Source organism: Leptosomus discolor, chromosome 3, assembly GCF_034619465.1.
Source record: "Leptosomus discolor isolate bLepDis1 chromosome 3, bLepDis1.hap2, whole genome shotgun sequence".
NCBI lineage: Eukaryota > Metazoa > Chordata > Aves > Leptosomiformes > Leptosomidae > Leptosomus > Leptosomus discolor.
In genome coordinates this window covers 18,928,171-18,955,416 of record NC_141393.1, presented here as the reverse complement: position 1 = coordinate 18,955,416, position 27,246 = coordinate 18,928,171, and the positions used below count along the sequence as shown (strand labels likewise).

At 40.8% G+C, this 27,246-nt stretch overlaps 1 protein-coding gene across 1 annotated transcript in view; it reads right to left on the bottom strand.

The window, feature by feature from the left end:
• Positions 1–2,221: 2,221 nt before the first annotated feature.
• FBLN5 (fibulin 5) overlaps positions 2,222–27,246 on the bottom strand; it is a 44,804-nt gene continuing 19,779 nt past the window's right edge. Inside the window, exons 5-11 of the mRNA XM_009947189.2 lie at positions 15,039–15,161; positions 11,706–11,822; positions 10,638–10,757; positions 7,951–8,073; positions 7,282–7,408; positions 4,276–4,471; positions 2,222–2,383 (exon numbers count right to left, since the gene is read on the bottom strand). Of these exons, the coding sequence (XP_009945491.1) occupies positions 2,222–2,383; positions 4,276–4,471; positions 7,282–7,408; positions 7,951–8,073; positions 10,638–10,757; positions 11,706–11,822; positions 15,039–15,161 (968 nt within the window). The remainder of the gene's footprint in view (positions 2,384–4,275; positions 4,472–7,281; positions 7,409–7,950; positions 8,074–10,637; positions 10,758–11,705; positions 11,823–15,038; positions 15,162–27,246) is intronic.

The window sequence follows — 27,246 nt, the reverse complement described above, 5'->3', positions numbered from 1 at the left end:
TTTTTTTTTTTTACAATAAAGGACAGCCTGTGTACAGAGCTCTGAGCCACAGGATCCCAGGACACTGTAGAAGCACGGAGAAAACTTAAAACCCATTAAGAAATGGAAGCTGCTAAAGCACACTCAATTCAGTGTTTCGTTGCTGTGAGTCGTTGCATCAGGGCTTCCTTCAACTTGAGTACAAGTAAAAAGAGCAGTCTTTGCTAACGCCAGAGAAATACAACTCCAGAATAACTCACAAAGCTTATTAGGAACAAGACAGTCAATTTTCTGATTGTATTATGCAATTTGTGTTGTGATCACTTTCTGAGTCTGTCTTTTCCCATTTAATGCTACACTTTAATGAAGACCTCATGTAATAATTCTACTCTGCTCCAGCCCTGCTTGCATTATAATCTTCATTAACTCCTTTTCCCAAGTAGCATGAAGCACGCCCACTCCTCAAAAAGATGAAGCAAGGATTGTCTTTCCTGCTCTAGTGATGCTGGAGAGCAAATAAGCCAATAAGGAAAAAGCAGGGGGAAGAAGCAAAAGAGTTTGCTTCAGAGAAATTTAAGAACAAGGCATGTGAACCCTCATCCCTACTAAAATAAAGACCAAACTGCCAGTGGCTTCAACAAGGTAAGCATTATACCTCCAAACAGTACATTTATTTATTTATTTATTTTTTTTTTAAAACTCCTAAACATATATATAGATTTAGATTAGCACTGTGAGGCCTCAGCTGGAATACTTTTCACAGTTTTGGGCACTGCACTTCAAGAAAGATGTGAACCAACTGGAGAGAATCCAGATGAGAGCAACAAGAATGATCAAAGGTCCAGAAAATGTGATGTATGAGGAAAGACCGAAAGAATTGGGTTTGTTTAGACTAGAGAGGAACAGTCTGAGGGGAGACATGACAGCAGTCTTCAGACATGTTAAAGACTGCTGCAAAGAAGAAGATAAACTGTTTATTTCTACTGGAAGTAGGCTAAAAAGCAATGAATTTAAATTACAACAGCGGAGATTCAGATTAGACTTTAGGAGAAACTTTCTATTGGTTACAGCAGTTGTACCTGAGAAGACATTGCCTGTGGAAACTGTGGGATCCCATCATTTTAGGTCTGGGAACTGGTGTAGTGGGGTCTGCTTTGTGGCAGAGGCATGAATGATAAGACTGGTCCAAGTCCTTTTCACCTTATTTTCCCCAGTGTTAGGAATGTAGAAGAAAGACTGCATGTGAACAGAACAATTAATTTTTTTCCAAAGGAATTTGGACGGGTCTGAGCTGAGTGGTCCTTGAACAGGAGATCAGTTGCAGCCTTAACTAGAGAGTTAGTATCACTGTCTTATAACCATTACAAACTGTTTGCAACTATTACACTCAGGAAAACATGGAAAGATAAAGTTCTGATTCTTATGTGCTCTAAAGTCCCTGGACACTATTCTGGCAGTGGAGGCCTGTGCCGGTGAGCCTGGGTGTAAATAAGCATAATATCCTAAATGTTGTAAACCATACCATCCAGTGATAGATTTCTATGAACTCTGTTATATAGAAAGATTTAATACAGGAAGGAACCCAAACACGTGACACTTTGTTAGAAAGTAGAAGATTACATAGTACAACATGTATTTTGGAATGAATTTACAATTAATTTTAACTATAAGATAGAATCAAAGAACAAACAGGTGAAACTAAGACAAATGCAGGGTGAATTGAGACAAAGTGCCTGACTGATAATTCCAGAGATAATTTGGAATGTAAGTTAGCACTTCTGAGATCCCTTGTTTCAATAGGTGGCTTTTTGTTTCTGTTTCTGCTTGTTTGTCTGCTTTCAATTTATAATGAAAAAAAAAAAAAAAAAGGCAAGATTGCAAAAGCCAGCTTTTTCCTCAGTTTCTTTGGTGCTTTTTGCTAAGCAGCCTTGGAGCTACAAAGGTTCACAGTCTTTCAAACACAGACTCATACCCTAGAAGTGTTTACAATGGAAAGAAGAGTCCTTAAAATATATGATCACATAGAGAATCATATGGGATCTGCTGACGATACATCTTCAGATGTCTGCATCGTGGTAGGGACTGTGCATGAAGAGGCCTCCCTCCTTAGACAGGCATAGGTCACCAGGTCTGTGGAAATACTGATTTGGTTTGGAGCTGCTATACGTACTGGCTTCTGAGGAGAGAGTTCTGCAGAGGAGGAACTGTCTCTTTTGTTTTAATGTTTCCGGGGTACAAAGGTTTAGAAGGAGTACTGTGATACGTATATCCTCAGCCGGATGACAGAGCTTCCTCTAAAGTTGATGACAGTGTTAACAGTGATCATTTCCAAGTCCAACTGGATAGTACGGGGCCCCTTCACAGGGCGGGTCATCACCAGAGTAGCGCTGATCGGTCCCGTTTGCTGTGCACAAAACAAGAGAAAGCAGGTGAATTTTTTTTTAAAATGACTCTTGAAAACTATGGTCTCACTATGGTCTTCAAGCAGCCAAAATAACTGGTTTCAGTTGCGTTGTTTGAAACCGCTGCAATTCACATGAGAGAGAGCTTCATTTCAGCATTTGGCTCTATTTCAGTGTTTTGTATCAACTACCACCTTCTACAGTTTGTAAAGCCTTTGGGAGCCTTGCACGTAAGAGGAGCTGTTGAACATGGAAATTTGCTATTGTCCAAATGGAAAAAGATGAAAACATGATTTCGGGTATAAACAAGCAGTGATGTCTTTTTTTTTTTTTTTTTTTTTTTTGTGAGATACTGTTTTGTTTGATGTAAAGAACACTGTTACTCTGAAGCAGCAAACATCAAGAAGGGGTTATGTTAACAGAGGTTGGAGAACAGATGTTCCTCTGCGAACAGGATCAGGGTTTGTCATATAGTTGAGTATGTTAATGTCAGAAACCTTACCCTCTGAAGACAGCTTTAAATATGTGAAGGCACTTCAGAAAATCCGTCTTTTAGTAAGTGGAAGCAGACCTTTGAAATATCTGGCCAGAACAGTGGACTATGAGCATTTAAAAATCAGAGCTTCTGACTAAAACCAAGTGCAAGCTGTTTTCCAGCTTACTTGCGTACACAAAGCGGGACCTATTTTGCCACGACACCGAGTGCCAGTGTTACCCCTGATCAGAGAAGCCCAACAAGGCCGTGAGGCGGAGCGGGGCGGCAGGCCCTGCCACCTCGTCAGACCGCAGCTGCTGGCGGCCAGCCCGCCGGGGGAACAGCGCTGCTCCCTGCGGGGGGAAAGGATGCTGGGGCCAGCTGAGGGCTTTGGGTGACAAATGGACAGGCTTGTGATAAACACACAAAACTGGCAGGCTGGAGCGACGGTACCGGTCTGGCCTTAGCATCAGTCGGATTGACCCAGGCGAGGGGAAGAGGTCGGTGGGGTCAGTGATGACTTTGCAACAGGAAAGCTCTTGTGAGATGTAAATGATCATCCCTGGACCACTTGTCATTTCAGGATTTTGAACCATTTTCCTCTTTTTACAGTGAGAATCTGAGGCTCTCCTGAGAAACATGTATTGGCATCTATGGCACTACTGGTTTCTGTATGGGAACCATCAATAACAACTGATATTCACTGAATGTAAGCAGCAAAGCCAGGTTTTGCCTAGGGTTAAAAATCAACCTTCTGAATGCCACCATTCTTTGGTGGCAGTGCCTCATTCTGTGCAGATGCTTCCCATCACCCCTGTGTGTCAGAACTGCAGTAAAGATGGCTGGGGAACAGAGATGTCTTCTGAGGAAAATTCAGATGAAAAAAAAAAGGTAGTTGTGTTTCCTCTAGCAATGTCTACATAAAATGTGTGTTCCCAGTGAAAAAAATACATAACAAATGAAAAAACCCAGAAAGTCAATTCTTGGGATAGAGGGGAGGGGTTTTAGCTTACTTTTTTGGTTTTCAGGTTTTTCATTTTCCAATGAAAAGTTTAATAAAACAAATGAAAAGCACTGTTTCAGTGACAATTACTATTTGTCCATCAAATAAAAAAAGGTTTGGCACAATAGGCTCTCTTGAGCATGGGAGACCTGAGCTATTCTTAGACATGGGTACAGCCCTGGGCTTTCCTGAATGTAATGTCTCATAAAACAAGTGTGTTTGCTTTGGGTAGGTTACCTTCCTGAAAGAGCCAGCAGCCCTTTCAGATCAGCACACTACTCTGCACGTCTGCACGTAAAAATGCCTCATACTGATGGTTTAAATGATATTCATTAAAAACTGAGTTCTGCTATTGGAAGGGTATCCAGCAAATGAAAAGATACTCTATGTTTTCTCTCAGTGAGCGCCAGACTTACCCGCATGTAGAATTCCCTGCCCTCGTTCCCCGATTTGATTTGGAAGATGTAGTAGGCTCCAGGGTAGCGAGTTGTTGCTTGCATCTGAAAAATGTCAGAAGGCACGGACCGCCCAGACACCATGTCCATCACTCTGTACAAGATGGTGAATGGCTGATCTCTGCAGCCGGCGTTTTCAGCTGGACACATGCAGCGGCTAATTATCAGAGACAAGATTGTCATCAGGGGTTACAAATTGCTGTATTATTTGATTCTTTATATGCAAATACAGCTGCATAAATAAATAAACAAATAACATTGTCAACCAGCTAAAAGAATCAGTGAAACTTGTAATGAATTTTCTCACTTTTAGTACTATCCGTGTTGCTATTCTGGCCTACCTGTATCCCTGCCTTCTTTTTCTTGTCTTCTAGGGCAAAATATCTTGGTTTTCTTTGTGTCCTTAGATCAGTCGAAAAACTGCACTTTCTTTAAAGCAGCTCTGCAGGTGTAGAATACTCGGTACATGTTTGTTCTGATAGTAATTGAAACTGAACTGTCCCAAATATAATGTTAATTATTGTGCCATTTCACTGCTGTTGCTACATAAATGTTATATTCTTTGTTTAACCATCTTTTATATACTACATGAAAACATACAGTGAGACATCCTGGATCAAACCAAAGCTCTAGCATCAAATGCAGAGCCCTAAGGAAGAGCAGGATAGCAAGCCAAGCGTATGACACTTCCACCAACAGTCTCCAATTGTTTGTGACTCGGGAAATTCGTGAAACAAAGATGTCTTCTGTATATTCCTCAGCCCTTAATGCATGTCTTATCCATCGGCTTGTCCAGCTTCCCCTTACACCCACATGAACGTTTGGCATTCACAGCCGCCTGTGATCAGGAGCCCCACAGCACCCTTCACCTCTCTGCACTGCCCCTTGCTGATGCTCCCAGCATTTCTATTAAAAGAAGAGTGGCCAGTCAATCCTCTTCGTGCAGCTCATACTTGACACTGTTCGTGGCTGAAGAGTCCTAACTGAATTGTTTCTCACAAGGAAGCTGTTCCGTAATTTTGATCATCCTCATTGCCCTTTATGAACCTTTGTCCGGCTATGTATCTTTTGAGAGGAAGTGAAGGAACTGCACGGTCTTGAAGATATGGGTACACAAAGGCATGTGCTCTAAGGATATTCTCTACCTATTAACATCACAAATTCAAATTGCTTTTCTGACCTCTAGTGAGTACTGCAGATCATGGAACTATCTATAACAACCCTCAAATCTCAGTTTGGATAGATTATGATCAGATCAGTGCTCTTTATTTAATTTGTGAATTTGGGATTGTCTTTTTACTTTACATTCATCTACAGTGAAATTCATCTGCCATTTTATTGCACAGTCATTGAGGCTCCTGCAATTCTGTTCTGCCCACCATTTTCTCTACTGTCCTCAGATACTGTTGCAGACTTTGCCCATCTCATGGATTATCTTTTTTCCCGGGTTGCTTACAAATACGTTAACAAAAGTAGGTCCAGCTCAGACCTCTACAGAACTTCACTGTGAAAGCTGACAATTTAAATAGTCTATTTATTTTTTATCTTTCTTCTTACCTCTTATTCTTCTGTGCCCAGGACTTCTCTCTTACTTATAGCTGCTTAATTTCCATAATAACTTTATGTGAGGCTCTTTTCAGAAGCTTTTTGAAACCCAAACAGAATGCATCAGCCCATGTGCCCCAGCCACATGCTGCCAATTTCTTCAGAGAACTTTATTAAAATTGTGAGGCAGGATGTCCGTTTATAAAAGCCATGTTGGGGAATTTACTGGAAAAGAGTTGGGCCTTTTTGCCTATTTTTTCTATAGCCTCCACTACTGACACAAATTTGAGAGAGTTTATCTGGCATGTCCTCCATAAAAAAGCTCCTGGCATTACAAACACCCAGTTTCTTCCACAAAAAACACAGATGCAAGGAATTCACTTGGCTTTTATACCGGCCACTTCTAGACATATGCCACAAGTTAAATGCAGTCACATCTAGACATGAGCCAAAGCCACCAAACACAAAGCTCAGAGATCAAGATGCAAGCGGATCTGTGAGGACTCTATAGTTGGGCTCTGGGGAATTTAGATACAGAGGCTTCAGATATTTCAAATTCCAGTTTAAGACTCTACCACCTCTGAAGGTAGGTAAACCCAGAGGCAGGAGAACAGAACGTGTCCACTCCTCAGCTGCCCTAGTTCAGAAAACAACGTAAAGACGAATAAATTATAATGGAAAGAACCCGATTTTTCATCTCTTGCCTTTCTATAAAATACATTAGGCTACCAAGCAATCCCAAGTAATTGGGTTTGGTGCAAACACTATGGATGAAATAGTAAATATTTTGAGCCCCCGACAAATATCTACAAAAATGTATAAGAAATGTGGGATTTAATTTTTTGCTTGATCAAATAATTCCAAATTTAAACAATAACAGTGCTAACAGTCCCATCCAGACATACTCAGTTTCTGGACAAGGTAAATCAGTCTGTGGACTTTTCAGCATTTGTAACCTTTAAGCAGGAGGAAACTACTTGTATCCTGCTATGACTATCATCTAATGTTTTAAAGTACTTCCCAGATGTAAGCTAGTTAATATTTACAGGAATTACTGATACTGCTAAACTGGCTGCATTTGAGCATATATGAAGTCTGTTAGTAATGTAAGTAAATGTCTCTTATTACACTACAAACCTTGCTGTTCTCTCTACTCACTGATAAGTGTTTTTCCAGTGTAACTTCCCACACATCTGAGTATCATACCATCATCTCATCATATCACATCCCACCTGGTGACCTGGTAAGGAATTGCAATTTATTATTTTTATAAAGCTTACCGATGGTAAATGCAGCAACAGCAAGTATGTATAGCTCTCTAGACACACTTCAGAGCTGCATTGTAAAAATGCAGCTTGTTTGGTTCATTCTAGATGTGCTTCACACAGAATTTGCTTTTGTGGCTGCAGGTATGTTACTCACTTCTCATTAATCTGGATATAAGGATCCTCGCATCTTACTGGGTCTAAACATTTATATTCTCCTGGGATATTGAAACATGTTTGCTGTGGAGTGCAGGTGAAGTTTCTGGTTTCACATTCATTGATATCTAAAACACAAGAAACAAGAGAAAGGCTAAAGCAGGGAAATATGTGCAAGACACCACTCTTACAAACTGGTTTCTGCCTTAAGGAATTGCCCCCAAATTCATAACACACTTGCACCATGAGAAGTGACCTTTTGATAACTGGGCCCTCTTTCAAGATCAGTTTTTACTCCATTCATTTCTGCTTATTTGAGTGGTCCTGTATGGTAATTGCTGCAAAAATAGAATAGAAATTGGCTGCTCAAGTCCTCTGACCTTAGAGAATGGGAAAACTAAAGAGAGACATGCAGCACAGAGGAGAGCATCTGAGGGCTTTCCTATGTAGCTGTTTCCTAGTCAGTAAAGTCTTACTTACACCAACACACCAATTCACCTCAGTGGGATTATTCACGTGATGACATTCTTACCAGAATTTCATAACTGGCCCCTACGAGTAATTCACTGTGCAATGCCAAGATCAAGCATCTTTCTTGAAAAGCTCTTTGCAGACACAGGACCTATTTTCTAGTCCTCTTGGGTTTTAATCAGCACAGGAATGTTCTTACCTTGGCAGCTTCTGCTATCGTCAAGCAAGTTATAGCCCGAAGGACAGACACAGTAGTAAGAACCGGGTGCGTTCACACATTCATGCTGGCAGAGGAACTCTGAGAAGCTGCATTCATCCATGTCTGCAGTGGTAAAACAAAGTTTAGTCTTTGGCTTCGCAGTCAAAAGAGAGTCCCACAGGCATGTGGCCATCCAGACTATGTGCCCATCACCCCAGCTGGAGGCTGGCACCTAAGAGCTCCCTAGAGCTCTGCAGTAACCTGGCAAAATGCTATACAACAAGTTCTTGGTTAAACATTTTTCTCCTAACGAAACCAAAGCTGCTGTTGAACACAATATATGGCTTTTATTTATTTATTTTTCTTTTCGAATACCTGTCACCAGTTGGCCATGTTTTCAGTCCTGTTTTGCGTCAGAGATAGAGCTACTCCAACAACAAAGCTGCAACTGCAATTTGAAAGGAGAGACTTGGCAGTGGTTTTCTTTTCTTTTCTTTCTTTTTTTTTTTTTTTTTTTTTCTGGAGAGCAAACTTCCCTTTCCCGAGGCCACATGGGTCCCAGCAGAACTCTTGCAGCCAACCCTGGCTGCTTTATGTTTCTTAGCCTCTAGCCAGTTACTTCCAAGGCATTCCAGCAAGACTACAGAGCTCATCCCAGCTTGGGTCAGACCTACCGAAAGGCCCAGCCATCTCGCAGACACCCAGGAAACTAAGCAGTCTGTCAAATCTCTGATTGAAAGCAGAAATTATGCTCTTTTCTCCTTGCACTCATGAATTGACCAGTCATTGTATTCTGCAGAACTGTGCTCAAGCGAGAAAGACAAACTTCAGAGCTGCACATGGAGGCATGGCTGACTGAGGGGAAAACACATGCAAAGGCGCTAGACTGAGGGAGGTTGCAGTTAATCATTTCCTTATTTCCCTTTTCAGGGGAAGAAAGAAACAAAGGCCAGAGCCCCAGCCAGGAACTCCCAAGTTCTTTTTCCCAGCTCTGATGTGTTGACTCTCCAAGGCAAATCACTTTTACTCTTCAGACTGAATTTCCCTTTCTTCTAAATTTGGCTCAGTCCATTTATCCACTTTTGGTGTTTTGTGTAGATGGATTGGAAAGTATTTGAAGTCCAAATATGTTCAAGTGGCTTTATGGCTGCAGCCACATTATCAAAAGGGACATGAAAAGAATTCTACACCTACATAGTCCTGTTATTGTGTGACTTGCCCCAGCAAGTTGTGTTTTTTGCAGTGAAATATCACCCATCCCCTCATGTCCTAGCCCAGACCTCCAGCACATTGGATTCATAGAACATGTGCTTAGCTGCTGTCAGTTGCTGGAGAGACTTAAAGCCCCTAGGGTCCTACATTTCTGCTGCTGAGCCCCACATAGGACAGACACACCTTTACTGTTCCTAAACACTCTTGGCATCCTGCAGGATTGTCCTCCTAACCAGGCATTCCCTTTGTGAGCCTTGGTGATGTCTAGTGATTGCTTGTGAAGTGAAAGAAGCTCATCTAGAGAAATTTGACCTGCTTTGACAAGCATTTTCTCACACATAATTGTCAAGAAAAGGTTTTCTGCTCTAAATCTGAGTGGTGGAAAGTCCATCCATTTTGCTGGCTTAACTCTCAGACGTGAATGAAACTCAAGCACCACCTCTTCTGTCACCATTTTGTACTGGCAATGTTTATGTGGCATTGCACTGAACTTAACTGATTCAGGCCACCAACTAGCACAGTAGCACGTAAAAACCTGTAGGAGTCTAACTTAGAAGCAGAAACCCCATTAGAAAGCAGAAAACTCAAGTTAGATGTTGCAGCTCTAGATTTTACATGCATAAGACCCTTCAGTGATTTAAGTCTTTGTTCTTTCCCTTATAATAATGAGGTTTTCAGGGAAAAACAGCTTTGGAAACACTAATCTATATGCACACTGCACATCACATGTCTTCTCTTTCAGAAACAACATGTTACATCTGTTTACTGTAAATTAAAAACCAAGTATTTTCCAGCGCATTTTTCCTTCCAAGAAATATTGGCTGGATTCTCTAATTTTATCAGGCTGTGGGAACATTAAGCACAGAAACAAGTTTTGCCTTCAATTAAAATAAAGTAATAAAATAAAAACAAAAACAAGAGAGGAAAAAGTATGGTGACATAAGCACAGTTTCTTCTGCTATGTGCTGAACAGATTAGCAATAGCTGTACTAAGAAACCATATATTGTTTCTGAAGTGTAGCCAGAGCCATACAGGGGAAACTGGGGAAGGTTTCATGCAGAAGTGTGCAGCTGTAAGAGCAAAAGGGATACATGCATTCACAGACAAACGGAAAAGTGCTTTATATAAAGTATTTCTTTAATAATGGAAGAATGTTCTAGGAGTATCCCTACTTTACTTGCTCTAATAAAGCTTCCTGTTCAGCATTACAAAGCATTTTCTTATGTTTTGCTGCTATCTTGGAGCTTTTTAGTATTTAGCTTAAAAACATTTTCAGCCCTCCTCCATTGTACTTTTCAGGGTGTTTGCTGTGTGCTTTAACTGGAAAGAAGATCATATGAGTTGCAGCTATCCTGCTGCTAACCATGGACCAAGGCAAAAAACTTTTAAAAAAGCATGTGCAAAACAGTACATTGGAAAAGAAAACTTAATAGAATTTAAGAAACCAAAGCAACAAATAACTAAAGACAGTTACCACTGCAGTTAACTCCATCAGATTCCAGCTCGTAGCCAGGTTCACAGCGGCAGAGAAAAGAGCCGTAGGTATTGACGCAGGTCTGAGTGCAAGGGTTTTGGCTCGTACATTCATTCACATCTACGGGAAACCAATGCCCAATGCATCAGTGACTTCTCCCCAAACTCTATTTTCAATTCATTACTTTAAAGCATTTCAAAGAAATTAGCTGTACAGTCAGAATGATTTGTTCTGAAAAAAATATAACCAAGTCAGTATTGTTTATTGGGATTCAGGCTGATGCGTGGAAATAGTATGTTGGAAACACAACATGCATGGAAACGAAGTATTTTGGGAATGTCTTCAATCAAAAAAATAACATGGAAGATGGAGATGAAATATTTATTACAAATGCTTCTGTCTTTATCCTGAAATTCTAAAATCATTGAACTGATTTTGCAATGACAGGCTGAGGCAAAGTGCAGCAGGATACTCCTGAGGAAGATAATGCGATGAGGAACGGTCCTCATGGAAACCTAGGGCTAAGGCAAAACTTTTTTTTATTTTTGCCTTTTAGGACATTAGCGGCTTCTGGACATCATTAGCACAGACCATTTCCTGCAGCGTGTGGGAAGATGCTCTCTGCTTAGCTAGAGAGAGGCTTTATGAAGAGGTTGTGCTGACTTTGATTGAGGTAGCACATCACAGCAAAAGATAGTCTAATGCTCAGGACCATAGCCTGGAACCTGGGACACTCAGATCTAATTTACTGATCTGACAGAGTGTTCCTGTCTCAGCGGGGTCACACAGCCTCAGTTTTTAAAAGAAAACTCAGTGCCTAAACTCTTGGTAGTTTCAGTGAATTCTTTAGGGGGGTTGGGGATGTTTCTGCTGATACACTGGTCATGTTGCGCCTGTACCCCTCCAATGTACTGTGAAACTACAGAAATATCTCAGGCTGACAAACCTATGAACATTTTCAAAAGCGGTGCTGGGAAGTTTACTTGTATTCTAAAAACTAATCAAGTTTTAAGGATATTGCTGGGTTGGGACCAAAGATTTCAGTTGTGGTTTTACCATACACAGTACCTTGGCACGATCTTCCGTCATCATTAAGGGTAAAGCCTGGGTTGCACGTACAGGAGTAGGAACCAGGCACATTGGCACACAGCTGCTGGCAGTAGCCGTAGCGACATTCATCTATATCTACAGACGGGAAAGACGAAAAGTAGAGTGGTCTGCATTTTCACATTCAGGTACAAAGCAGCAAACACACCGAGTCAAAGGTACCAGCAACATGGAAATTACCCAGCATACTTGTTACTGATTTAACAGCCCAAACTTTCAGGTGTTCAGACCTAGAGTTATAGTTAAAATACATCTCTACCCAGAAAAATGTAGTAATGTGTCTTTATCCACAGTTGACATCTATCAGTATGTCCTATGAACTCATTATCATTGCTGTAATCTTCAGCTTAATGTGATGTCATCAGGAAGCCCAGAGTCAGTTCCTTTAAGCAGCTGTCTCAAAGCATACCTGATAGCTGGCACAGCCCATCAGCACAAGCACAGCCAACGTTATAGCAAATCAGAATGAAGATAAAAACCTTTTTTACCTCCACATATACCAACACTACTCACTAGAAAAGCAATAAATATTTGTTACTATATACTTCCTTTTTTTAGAAAGGATATTTTTAAAGGCTTTTTTTCAAATAGTCACATTCACATTTTGTATGAATTTTTAACTGACAAGTTACAGACTCTAAAATGTAAACAGTAAAGTCAATGCCAGAATAGCAGTTTGCGCTGAACTGCAGCATTAGCAATACATGCAACTGACTGTTATAAGCAAAAAAAAATGCTGTATGATATGTATTATGGTAAGTGCTAGAAGAATTTTGCCCCTGGACTAAGAACTGGAATGAAACACCTGGAGTAGCTGTCCTTTTCAAGTCTTTACATTTCCTTTGGTATTAACTAGCTTTTGATTCATGGAGATTTTTTTAATGGCTACTCTCAAAGCTTTGAAGTTAAGTTTGTGCGGTAGAAACCCAAGTATATTATCTCCAGTCAGTTTGCCAGAAGGAGCAAAGCAGGAAGGCACAGATTTCAATGAAATGACCCCCACAATAGATTCCAATGCACATGAAAATCAAAATTACAGTATTTTCCCTATGGTTCACACATATACACATATATCTGCAAGAATTCCAGCAATTCATTACTTGTTAGCTAAATTGGCTGCTTCCTGTTTTAGTGTTAAATATTAAGAATGTGTTGGGAAACTGAATTCTTGAATGACTTGAACTTTTATATGATGTGGTAATACCATAAACCCAACAATGTAGTGAATCTGTTGTATAAGTAGCTACATCCTGCAATTCAAGTTTATGTCGTTGGCCTCATTGGGGCAGTTTTGCCGTAGAAAGTCTCAGGAAACCATTCTGAAAATCTTAAAAGTCTTGGAAATACTCTCTCTGTGCAAAATAACACAGACACTGACACTTAGTTTTACCCTTACTAGCTTTTTTTTCCCACTGCATTCTAAATAGCAAGATAACTTAAAGGCCAGGGTCAGCTATGGCATGTACATCAGCAATAGGCTTGGCCCAAATCCTGCAAAAAGTGACATAGGTTTTAAGTAAATTAATATCTCATTTCACTGATACAATGCATTACTTTAAATACATGCTCTGGCTTTTGCAGAGCTTTTATCTCGAGTCCTTGAGGATGAGGACTTTTACAGGGCTGCTTCTTGTGGGTGGGTCATGTGGGTACTGCTGTACTGGCTCCTCCTTTATAAATGTTACTGGGATAATTACAGCAGATCGAAGTGGACCTTTTTGTAATTGTGGTTTACTAACAGTGCCCCAAAAAAGCCTGTCTCTAAAACCCAACCCAGCCCTCTGATTAGAGTCTTTTACTGCTTTATGCCAGCACAAATTACTTTTCCAAGGCCAGTGGAAAGTATGGAAAACTGAGACTTTTTTGACACTTAGGGAAAAATATAGCAACTCTGAACACAATTTGCTTTTAGCTCTTTGCATCGCCTTGTAATAATCCACCCTATGATTACCTGGGCAACACTGGGGTGTTATTGCCTATTTTAAATAGCATAAGCAGATACTCAAATCGATTCAGCAATGCAGCCATTTCAGTTCTCTGGTATATCCATCAAGCAGTAAAGTGCTTTAGATCCATGTCCAAATCATGAATGCTGCACACAACCCTTTCGTTTGGGCCGTAACTGGGAGAAGTAAATGGATAACAAGACGGGTGATGCAGAGCAGAATCCCCCTCCCTGCCCTCCCTCATTCGCACTCCATCACGTGAACAACCCCTGGCACCAGCTTTTTCTCCCAAGAGAAGAGGAATTATCAGAGATTAAGCAGCAGGGGGCCTGGAGACTTCATATCCCAGAGGAACTACAAGACAGTGACTCCCCAAAGCAGCTACGGCTGCACAGACCCCAGCTTGGATGAGGCTCATCTCTGTCCCTGCCAGGTGAGTTACACAGCAGCCGTTTGCAGTAGTTAGGAAAGCAGCCATGAGTCAGTCCTTCACTGGAATTGGTACTTGGGAGGAGAAAGTTGGAAAATAACTGGAGAGGCTCCAGGGATGAATGGGCAGGGAAAGCTGTTCTCCTTCCAGCGGAGGTGTCGTGACAGGACAGTCCAGCTTTGCAGAGCTGGCGGGCAGACAGGCTGCACTAAGGGCAAAAACTAATAATGAGCAAACTTTTAAAAGTATCCTATCTCCTAGGTACTATCTGTGTACCTAAAATTAACTGCCACTTCATCATCACATGAGCATGTCAAGTGAGGGAAATGGGCTGGAGGAGAGGGGAGCTGGAAGGTTTTGCCATGCTATTTGTTGAAGGATGGTTTTTTCAGCAGGGCTGAGCTAAAAGGATGAACAGGACATTGCTGCAAGGAAAATAATAAAATGGAAATAAAACTGCTTGGAAGCTACTGAAATGGCACCCAGTTCAGAGGCAATTTTTTTCTCACCCCCAAACAAAACAGCTGGTTGAATCTAGGGATTTACTGGCCTGTTTCTTGGCATCAAATACTGATCCCTTTGGGTCCACACTGTAACGGTGAGGAAAGGACAGGTCTGTTTGGGAATAAATCTTTTTGTATACGTGCTTGTGACTGATCTTATATGAAGATCAGACTGGGAATATGAAAATACCACATGTTACATGGATGCTAGTCATATGGCATTTACATTTACATTTTTGTTCCGCAAGGGAGTTTCTGCCAGGCATACCGTTGGCACTTACAAACGTGGAAGACTGTTTCCATGTACCTGAAGGTTTAACCATGTGCTTGACAAAGATGCTCAGTGATGCTATTTCACCTATTCACAGGTACTCATACACAGGTGCTCAAATACCATATTGCACAGGGTGTTTACCTAAACACTGGCCTTCTAACAGCCAGTAGCCTTCAGTGCAGGAACAGGTATAGCCCCCCTCAGTATTTATGCAGATCTGGGTGGGGTTACACTGGTGAGAATCTGAAGCGCATTCGTCCACATCTGTAACACAGAAATACAACAAGGAAATATTAGAAATGGCAAAGACAAAAGATTATTCACACTGTACAGGGACTTGCACTCACAATGTGTACACTGGCTCCACGCGAAGAACCGAAGTGTGGTGTAGTAGAGAGAATGACCGTAACCTGAAGTAAAATTCACAATAATAGATGTCTGAGGGCAGTGAGAACTGAGGGTGCTCATCAAATCACTCCCTTTTGCAAGATGACCCAGTGTTTCTCAGAGCTTCTCAAGAAAGGGATTGCACTAACTTGAGCTTTTTATTACTTCCACATTTGCTTTGTCACTGAACGGGGATTTCCATGATACAGGGCAGTGTTAGGCCCTAGGGAAAGGGCTATATATCCTCACTGCGGAGTAGCAGCTGAACAGGAGTTCGACAGAGGTACAAACACAACTCAGACATGTAAAAAAAAAAAAATTACTTCCTACCCCCACCAAAGCAGATCATCTCACTGTAATTTTTCTGACAGAAGGTTCAACCAAAATCAAGCTTTACCTGACAAAAAAAATGTATACTTCCCTGGAATCAATTTCCTGACAATAAAACTCTTTAATTTTATTTTTTTTTAACCAACCTTATTGTTTTTAATGTATTTGGGTTTTTATTACGACCCCTTAGGGTGTTTTTGTTGTGGGCCATATTTTTTTTTTTGAAAGGAGGTGAATAGCATTCCTACATTTTTATAAGCCAGGACCCTGGAACCTAACTGATTAAAAATGCCTTTCAGAGTCAGAAGTTCAGTTTGAATCCCTCCTTGCTCAATCTCTTCCCTGATGTTTCTGGCATCGGGTTTGCCTCTAGATGTCAGAAATGGAAATATCAAAAGATAAATTTTGTCATTTTTTTCAGCCAGCTCAGATTTCTATGTTTTATTTATTGATACCTAAACTATTTTTTATTCCAGCATACTGTGCACTGGCCTTTGCTGAAGTACTACGTCATCGAAGCAATGCTACTCCCTTGATCCCCCCCCGATTCTTATTAACCCAGACTTTGTTGGGTCATGACCGAAAGTATCTCACAACCGCACTGGGCTGGAGCAGCAGAGGGCAGAAATTACGTCTCAGTATCTGCCCCTGAGGCACCCAGCACAGCCAGGCAGCTGTGAAATCCATGAAATAACTGATCCAGTCTGCCACAGCAGCATATCTAACATGTTCAGATATATATAGAAATACATACATAGTATATATATGGAGAGAGTCTGGAGTTCTTATCTTGCCAACATCTGTACCAGAGCAATTTACGGTGAGGCAAAGCTGGTAAGATAACAAGAGTGGCACAAATAGAGGTAATTAACTCTGCAAGAAATCGGCTCCCATGTATTTATTGGCCAGGTGAAGGTTGGCAAAATGGTGAGGGAAGTGGGAAAAGGGTAAGATAACGAGTCTAGACTATATAGGTACATAGATACGTTGTTCAGTTCAGCTATTGCTTCTGCGATTGAGCTAAAAATCCTGGATCCTCCCTTTATACTGCGTATCACACATAATTGGCGGTATTTGAATACAGATTTTATCTAACCATAAATTTAATAAAATGACATTAATGTTTTCTAAATGAAAAAGCTTTCTCTTTGTCATGTTTGCTTATTGTTTTAGGAGTGGGACCTTGGGATCTGGCCAATTCTGCTGTTTCTAGCCTACCAAGCCTGAAAAGGAGATTTTAATTTTCCGTGCTCCTTGCTTCCAGTAACAATAGGTGAAGCACAGTGGAGACAAAACGAAGGTCAGGGTCTTACCACCACATATGGTAGCAATGCTGTTTGAAGACTACACATCCTCCACTCTTCTGTGGTACATCTTTCTTGCAGGGGTGCAACATGCATCCTTCACCAAAAGCAGCGAGTGGCTATGGGTTCGGTTTTGTTCCCAAGTCATCTTTGTAGGAGTTGCATGAGCAGCAGTACAATCATTCCGGAAGAGTAAGACATAGATCCTCTTTTCTCTGCTATCAAGCAGATTTCTTTGCTTACTCCCAGTCTTCACCTTCTGTGGTGGTATTGGAGACATATTTCCATTTGAAGGCAAATTTTTTTACAATGGAGGCTACTTGTGGAGTTTATGCTGTCCCTAGAAAACCTGATCAGCCTGAAGCTGTCTACGCAGAACACCTTGACTTGCCGCGTTTTACACTGAATAGTACCTCACTGACTTCGTTAATGGAGTTTTATGGAACCAACAGGTATAAACAGCTTTACATCAAATCTTTTTGCTTGGGCCTGAGCTCACACACCCAGTTCTATGTTACATGTCTCTAGCTTTCTCTAAGGCTGCCCCTTACCATGATGCGCCATTAAACTCTGACAGATCCAGCCAATGCAATTGAATCAACTCTTTTTGGCAAGCAGCCTTCTCAGTTCAAACAGGTAGTATAATCCCAGCCTGTCTGCCAGGGGTTATTTACATTACATGGGCTCATGAAGAGCAGGCTGATATTTGCACACTGAGAAAAATGTTGGTGGAACAACTGGCTAACCATTAGGTATCCTCTTGAAGAATATCAGAGCTGGGCGAGAGAGGGTGCCTTGCACAGCCCATTTACACAGTGCAGCATACAGTGAGATCTGGTGTGTTGATAAAGTCAAAACTAGACATTTGTCAGGGAAAGGAAAAAAAACCCCAACCAAATTATTTCCACTGGGGAGAAAACTAGCCACAAAACTTCAAGAGATTGCCTATAATGGATTCACTAGACTTAAGTGCCAGCATCAAAACTATATCAAAACACTCTCATGGCATTTTTGGTTGAGAGGAAAATTGCAAGTGGAAACAACCTGACAGTTAGACAACAATGTTGTAAATCATTGGTTATTCTGGTTGCAGAGCTTATTTCTGTCCCGTTCAAACATAAACCTTCTGTATGTTCATGCCCTGGGAATACAATTTCAAAGCTCAATTGTGTCACCTCTGCCCTTGTAATGGGTCGTACACAATTCTAGAGTAAAACTGTGATGCTAAATGCATATGATACTAAATCATATAGTTTTGTAGGTTCAAAGCAGAAAAGACAAATTCAGAGAATAAAAAATTGTAAAGGCCTACTCAAAACAAGAATAGCACATGTGGCTAAGGAGTCCCTGAGATGCAGTTTTCTGGAGCCTGGAAGAGTGCCTCTGACCCAGCATAACTTGTGTTGTGGCCTTCACCATGGAAAGAAATACCACAATGAGTTTTCTGAGCCCCAAAGTAAAGTCTATTCAGCTGGAGAGCAGAAGACTCACTAAAGTGAAGCAAGCTATCAAGAAACCCTAGAAACCCCACTACCCCCCCTTTAAGGTGTTAATAGGTTGCGATATTTCATGATTTTGGCATCAATACCATGAAAGCATCAGATAGTGTCACCCATCATTGATATCCAAGGATGGTTTTCATTCTACTGAATCTGCTGTTAGTACCTTTCATCGCCAACATCCTTAGAAAACATTAGCTGCATCCCAAGAACAAGTCTAAATTTTACTAATAGCTAGCGTTATTGAATACCTCTGACTTCTTTAGTTTCTGTCTTTGGTCCTTCACATAGCCCAATCCAACCTGCCCCTATTATATCAACACTTAAAGATGCAACTTTTTGAGAAATCTTGTGCAGCCTCTATGTTGGCTAATGAGATCTAAAGTAAAAGAGTAACTATCATTCTGAAAGCGTTATGTTCTACTAGGACACCTCAAAGGCATTCAGCTAAACTCTATGCTACTCACAACGTTACTGTTCCACCCTAATAGTGCACTGAACCTCAAAGTTTCCAGTAGTTACTGAAACAGAGAAAGAACTATTGACAGTGGCAAAGAAAAAGTTATCTAGCTACTACATCTCTTCTTACCCTTACAGCCAGGGCTGAGACTGTTGCTGTGAAATTACATATGAAAACAAGCAGATATTAAAGATCTTCATACCTAATCATTTTGAATAAGTCCAAATTTTCCCAAGTGACTAGTGACTCTGGATGACTCCTTAGAGGTTCTTGCTTTTGAGAGAGCAGCTGTTCAGCACTTAAAACCACACTAGAGAACCAAGGCACATTTCTTGCCAAGGAGTGCTTGGCCAATGCTGGCCCTGGATGTCTTGGTTCTTGATTATGCTGCTGTGTGCTATCAAATTAGCAGCCATCTATATTCCCTCATCCATCCTTCCAGTTATTGTGTTCACATTACTGCTCCCACAGCTAGTTCCAAGGGCAGAGGTTCAGGCAGAAGTCCAGACTGAAATGAAAATTCTCCTGAAGTGGGAATGAATCACTTGTTACTTCCCAACTGAATACTGAGAGCAATTGCACAGCCTGTCCAGACCACTGCTCTCTGCTTCCAAAGAAATACCACCTAGAAGGAACACAGAGCCTCATGGCTCAAAGCCATGCATTTTAAAGATCTTTGGTTTACTGACGGAATGAGAGAATAGGTAGGCAGCAGCTCCATATACATTTGTCAGGAAGCCCTTGCTGCAAAAGCCTGAGCCCTAATATTCCACAATTAACCACATCCCTCTCTCTTAGTTTGGTGTGTCTGCCTTAAAAATTTATGGCTGTGGTGGTTCGGTCTAGCAACCCTGGGGTGTGATGTTCTATTTACTTGACATTTTGACAGAGGTGAGGTGGCTGGGGCAATGGGGTTTCATCTGGGGATAGGAAGGGTGGAGAAAGTGGTTTTTTGTATTTCTGGCTAACTGACTGCCTTTTGTGGGATGTGATGTGCTGATGATTTGTTTTTATTGGTACAGATTGTATTTTTAATGGATGGCAGAATGCCTGGTGACTGGATAGATACCATTTACAATGTCAAAATAAATAAATGAACTAATTATGTTTAGCATGCAAATTACTGGCTTTGTGGTTTATTATCTGTAAAAGCTAGCAGTAATCTTCATGGATTCTTTAGAATTTAGACACATCCTAGAACAATTAATGAAATTTTTAAGTCATTGCCCATAAACTTAAAAAAAATGAAATAATTAAAAAGCCATGCATATAAAAAAATGGAGCAGCATATTAACATAGTCAGAAAGAAAACCTAGATGTTGTACTGCAGCACAACACCACATCTCACCAGGGAGGCTAATTCTTATCAGAAGACGTAGTGATCTTTTATACCGACTCATGTCCACAAAGAATGCAGGACTGTGACCACTCTCATTTGTATCAATGATAAAAAGAAAAATAATACTCTAATCCATTAAATTAAGACAAGACATATTCAATACTGCTCAAACCAAAGAGGCTAAAACTAGGAGACCAGAAATCTCAAGAGAGACTCATAAATGTCAAATCATGCTGTGAGTGTCTATGGGATCCTGAGGATCTGGTTTTGGTCCACTGTTTTCCACATTTGGGATAAAAAGCAAAGAGGATCACAAGCTGGTGGAGTTAAGAACTAAAAAGTGAAAAGATCTCTTACATAAAAGTCATTTGCTAGGTACAGTGGGCACATTTGAAAGTGCATTTGAAGGCAGGCATATGCAAGGTCATATATCAAGAGTGAAAAATGTTGATTGTGGAAATAACTCTGTGGGGTCATTAAAGATAATCACTTGAACATGAACTTTTCCTGACACAGTGTTGCTGAAAGTACAAGCATAAACATGAGAACACTGAGTAGACACAGGAAATTGTTCTTACCACTGTACGTTGTGTGAGTAAAATAGTTACTGAGAGACATGTCTGGTGTCAACACTTCAAAAAGCAATATTGCAAGGAGATCAGAAAATCTCTGAAGAGTAATTCCAAGTCACGAAAATTTGTCTCAGACAAGATAACGCTCCATTTAATAATCTACTTAAGAAAAGGTTCAAGGTGTATTTGCCTGTGATCTATAAACATCTTCATGGAAACAAAGCTTTTAAATGGAAATGGTCACTAAAGCTAGCTAAAGACAATGGGATGAAATTCAGTGTTTTGAAGGTGAATTCAAAATAAAAATAAGGCACAAACTTTACTAGTACTGCTGATTAACCATCTGAAAACCATAATAAAGCACATGGTAGATGTTCCCTTAGTTCAGGGCCTTATGCTTGAACAGCATTTCTTCTTTGAAATATGTTGTAGCAAAAAACCTGTGTGCTTGAAACACTACTTGCTAGGTAACGTTCTATGGCCTGTGTCCCAAAAAAAACAGATTATGTGGTCAAGATGGAGTCTTAAAGTTTTCACTGAATGATTTAACATCATTCGATGTTGAGTTATTTTTATCTATATCTATAACCATCACACCTGAGATTTTCTGCTTACATCTTTTTTCATTTTCTAGGCCATTAGGACATCTATCTTGGCCAGTGAAACTACTGAAAATGGGGATAAGAATTTGTGAAGTTCTTCCAAGTGATTTCTCCTTTGCAAAGATTTAAATGTAAGCACGTGCAATTTTTCTGTCAGTTTTTGTTTGTATGTTTGTTTGTACTTTTATCAATAAATTTGATTTTTAGTGAGAGATATTGTATCTCTAATGTCTGTAGTAAGTGAAGAAAAAACACAGAAAACTTAGAAGATGTTGGTAACATTCTTATGCTAGAATATGTTATAACAGCCTAAAGATGTTAGGCATGATAACCACCTTCCTTTCAGGACACATCGAATGATTGCATCTTTATGAAGCATGAAGCAAAATAAAGAGGAAGAATCCAAGTTATTACGGCACACAATCTGTTGAATCAAAGAGCCCAGAAAGGATTAAACTGCAGGTTAGGGCAAGTGGATATGCAGGAAGTACTTTGGAAAGCTAAGTGATTTTAAGAGGTGGAAAGCCAGGGAAGAAGGCCAGCAGACAAGAGGAGAAGGAGAAGAGGTGCTTAGGAACTGGAAGCATCTGCTCACCAGAAGGTAACGTTCAAAAACTGTAAGCAAAGACTCTGTTTGCCTTTCTTCTGCTCAGAAAAGCAGGACTTTGTGCATAAACAGGACTTTATGCATTAAAGAACACAGAAGGAAATAAAGATTGTCATCAGTTCAGAGACACCATCAGAGTCTTTCAGGAAAAGACTTTCTTGACAAAAAGCTACATTTAAAAGAAAAAAAAAGTTAAATAAATATATTGATGAGTTTTGTTTTGGTATTTATGAGCATGTGGTTACATACCACATGACAGAGGAACGGCATGTGGAATCTTGCCAAAGAACCTCCATCTCAAGGACATAATTTGCACCTGCCACTGCAGGAACAAGGGAGACCACTGCCTTGTTAATCCATCCACTGGTGTTGAAAGCGGTGGGATCAGTGACTATGCTTATCCCTCCACAGGCGTGGTCCATGCCCAGGATGCTGTGATCATTCCATTCCCTCCATGACAACTCCTTTCCCTGCTAGCTGGCAAGGTGATAACACCCCTAGCAGAGAGCTATCATGGAAGGACGTGGACTCATCACCTTTGAGCTAGAACCACGTTCTTGGAGAATTTGGTGATTAGAAGAGAAACTTTGCTTGGACTCTGTATTGAAGAGGTAAGCCAATGTGGACAGCAGATTTCCAAGACAATATGCTTTTGGCAATATGCACTGTTTCGCAGATGGACTGTTACATTTTGTTCTATTTGGAACATATTTAGCATGCATGACTTCCTTTCTTAAGTAATGAATTCTGATAATCATGACACAAATTTCTGTTGGTCACATTAGTAGCTATGGCTGTGTTTCCTTCTTTTGATCAACCATTGACAAATGGGGGTATGATCTTGCCACCACGATTATTTGAGAGCCATTAGCAAAGCTGGAGATTGATTTGACAGTTGTGAGAGCACAGGTCTTGCAGACTGAAAAAAGTTTGCCATGGAAAGTCTTCTTCCCCCCTCTACGAGGAGGTGTGGGTGATTTTGGGGCCCTACTTCTTTTTTTTATTCCATCTGTATTTTAGTCCCCCTGTTGTACCATCACAACCCCAGACCTCACCCTGCTCTTGAGAAGTTCTTGCAGAGAGGCTCAAGGCTGCAAGTTCATTCCAGAATCTCTGTCTGCTCAAACACCGAAGCTTGTTCAGTCATTTATAACCCATGGGGCTCCATTTTAAAATAATACAAAGTTTGGATGTCTACTTTTTATAGGAATAATTGCAGGCCAGGACTAAACATCCGAGCTCAGTAACTTAGGTATCAGTTCCAAGATTACTTGGAACAGAGCACTTTCCCCAAACTTCTCCCCCAGTCCTTATTTGGACACTGAGAAATAATTTCCTCAGTAGTAGATTTTTACTCAGTGAAATCACATGTTTTCTCAAAACTTTTTTTTCTCAAGATAATTACATTTGATAAGAAAAGGGGAGAAATAACAATGCCACATTCCTAAAGTGCAGACTGAAGCCAAATTCAAACTGCTGCTGTGTGGGGTCAGTGTTTCTTTTCCAAGGATGACTGACCCTGCTGAGCTTGGACACAATCCAGGATCAACTCCCTAAACACCTGTTTAATTGCATGCTTCAGTGTCTGAGGACTGACCGTTGGTCGCTGAATTCATTTTCTATCTGCATCCCATATGCATTATGTTATTGGTTGATTGCTAAACAAGGATTAAAGTGTTTTTTCACATAGATGATCAGCCTGAAAGCAGATACTAAATAGTGTGAGGCATGAATCTGTAATGCTGCTCCTTCTGCCCGGTATGAAAATTGCTCAACATGTGTCACAGGTTCTAGATCTCCTGCCAGCTATCTAAGCCTTTCCTTAGCTAGCACACTTTTAACATTACTCAAAGATGATAAACAACAGCTAAACTGTGAAAGGACTTAGCTCGCTCAGCACAGTTCCAGTCCTGCTTTTGTGATTGAGGTTTATAGACAGCCATGCAGATAAGTGCATAGCAAGGGGACAAAATGGTCAGCAGCCTCTTCCCCTTCTGCTCAGAACAGACCTGTGCATGGTTCATACACTTGGCATCAGCTGCATGACCACAGCTCCTCACTCCCATCAATTCCCAGGGCTCCCGGTTGGTACAAGATTGCACCTGGTTGTGTGGACTATTCCCAGTGTCCCATGAGAGCTTTTGTACAAATGCACAGCCTACATGTTAATTCTGGAATCAGAAATGAGACAAACTACCGGTTTCAGTTAAGTGCTTTGCTTAAACATGGAAACTCCATGGACTGGAGCATGACTGTACTCTCTGGATTCACGATTTCGTGTTGCAGGTTCTGCTCAACTTACAAAACCCATGGTCAGTGCATGTACTTTGGCAATCTCAGGTATTTCCCCACTGCTATTCCAAGCAGCTGTGGTACAGCAGAACATGAGTGACCCAAGTACCCTGCTGGAGTGGGGCAGAGATGTGTTAGCATCCCACTGACTACACTGAACCTGCTGAATTAGGAGGTACCAAGCAGTTGCTGCTCAACATGCTTTCATCTTCATCATCAGGAAACATATTTTTCAGCTGAGTAAATGGAGAATTACTGTTGTACTACATGTTTCTCAAAATTACCTGTTGTGTATGACCATATGCAACACCGAGATCTGCTGGTAGGGTGGTGAGAGGAGCCCGTGAGCACTTACTGAGAATACTCCCAGCTGCTGGGAGGTTATGTAAGTGACACTTTCCACTGCAGTGGAAATGAAAGAGATGTGCAATCCGAGCCAGGAAATGCACACTAAGAAATTAAAACGTGCTTCTAGCAAAAGGTCCTTACAGCCCTCCCTTTGTTGCATGATATGAAATAGTCTCATGCAAGAACTTGTAGGGAAGGCTTATAAAATTTCACAAAAAGGGAGTAGAACCATTAACACTGAAAAAGTGAATTTCCTATGGCTGAATCGTATATTTTCTCTACAATTCTATATGGTAGTTTAAAAAGAACCTCTAAGAAGGAATATATTAAAGGTATAGGAGATTAAAGCACTATTTACAAAGCTTTCAAACATGTCTGTGAAATCCTATCGGCTTCTCCCCCAAAGAATTCTTTCAAAGACTTTTCTGTTAGGATGCAGAGCATAAGAGAACTAAAATAAGAGGACTGCTATTCCCACTTTCGCATCGCAGGGAGCTTTGAGAAATCACTAGCACAAATAGTCCAGCCAGCTGGTTTAGCCAATTGGTGGTAAGTTTACATTTCCTCTAATAAGTGAACGTCTTGACCGTACATTTTAACTGAGTCATTAAGAGCTCCTTTTCCAAGTGTTTTGGCAGGCTAAAGAGGTCTGAGACTGTGAGTAGACCACAATAACTAGTAAAAAGGAGAACAGCCCTACTTTTAATAGGGCAGAAGAAGTTGATCCAAATGGATCCAGAAATTGAAGCCGCAATGAAAACAAAGGGATGCAAATATCCACCTGCAGGATATAACAGAAACTTTTATTGGAAGGGTTGCTTCTTCTGTTGAAATGCAGCCACTTCAGACATGCAATATGACAAAAGCTTTAACCATTGCTCAAGCATGTTGTGCAAACAACTGTGGGAGTGAAATACTGGAGACTTGAAAACACAAGAGAGATTCTACGTCTGCCATATGTACATACTCCTAGAGAGAATTCAGTACAGATGCTCTAGTCACTCTCAGAGGATAGCTTGAAATCTTTAATATACATTAAAAAAAAAGGACCCCATGCATGTATATAAACAAGGGATCTCCATTATGGGGAACTGGAAGAGTAATATGAAATTCATCACTAAAATCTCTCACATAGCTTCAGCAATCATTATCAGCATTTCATTCATTCAGGAATGGAGTGGATTCAAAGCTGCTTGGCTTGAGCATGCAAGGAGGTTCCAGCTACATGGATGTAGATTGCCTCATGTCACTTGAACTGCATGAGTCAAACACACATGCAATGGAGACTACAGTGCTTTTCCTTCTTCCAGGAATCTAAGACCTTATTCCCTGAACCTACCTGATAAAACCAGGGAAAAGGGCCTGGCTGTACCAACAGTGCTTGCAAAAGCTGGGTCTGACAGTGCGACAGTTTTATATTTGCTTTAGAGGCTCTGTGGAACTGATCAGTTATACATGACTCAACACTCACATCACTAGTCTGCCCAAGCTCAGCCACAAGCTCTGCATGCAGTGAGAGTTAGAAGTCCTTCTTAGGAAGGGAGGTCTTCAGATCTCTGACCATGGCAGCAACCCTTGCCAGCTGCTCTAGGAGCTGGCGTGATTGACTACAAAGAGAGTGTTATGTTTGGCACTGAGGGCACTGGGGAGCTTATCAGGGGAGAAAATTGTTTTTCATATTTCATCTGAGTTTCAAATCTGCCCATGTGTCAGCATGCTTTACAGCAATCTCAAAAATGCCACAAAGCCAAGGTAATTCTTGTATAAATGTTAGGGCTTTTTGAGCTCTTTTGTAAGCAAAGAATGGGTAGTGGACGAAAGCCAGTGGAAAAGAAAAATCTTTGAGAATTATCCTCTGCAAATACTGGCTTCCAGGCTCAGACAGCTGTGTACTCATTACTGTTAATAGCAAAGGGCTATGCATGTTGGGCAACATTCTCCTTTGAGTGTATACATAGCAAGCCATCTATTTATTTATTTCTGTGGTGGTGATCATTGGAAAATGCCTATAATCCCTGCTCAAATAACTGCCTTTAATTCAGATTTGGCATTCACTGTTTTATAATGATTGAGCCACATTTGCTTGCAATGTTCCAGAAATTGCCACCAACCAACTGGGTTGCAAACCTTCATGGATAAATGAAAACTGTGTGGATATGGGAGGTTTACTTTGTTCCAGTTAGAGTGTGATGTTCCAATTAGTGATGTGGATGTCTACTGGCTATTTTCCTGCTCTCTTTAGTCTCAGTTCATGGCTCCCTGGTAAAAGAGGTGTTTCATCTCAAAGGGCTTTTCCCCCTTTTTTTTTTTTTTTCTCTCTCTCTCTCCTTAAAAACCCATTCAGTTACCTTCAATACATAAATTGAGACAGCAAATTTCAAGATTTATGAAATCGTGTGATAACAGGCCCTCAAAGCAGATGTGCTGAGCCCTTAGAGGCAGAAAGTTGTGTTTTGTTTAGCCTCAAGAACTGCCAGTTTTGAGCAGGACCACGACAGGTTCTAGATGGTTGTGAAACTCCCAGGCAGGACAAGGTGTGAGGCTGAAACTGCAGCAAAGAATATTCCAATAAAAGTTAACTAATACTTGCAGGAGTCCTGTTCCCCACC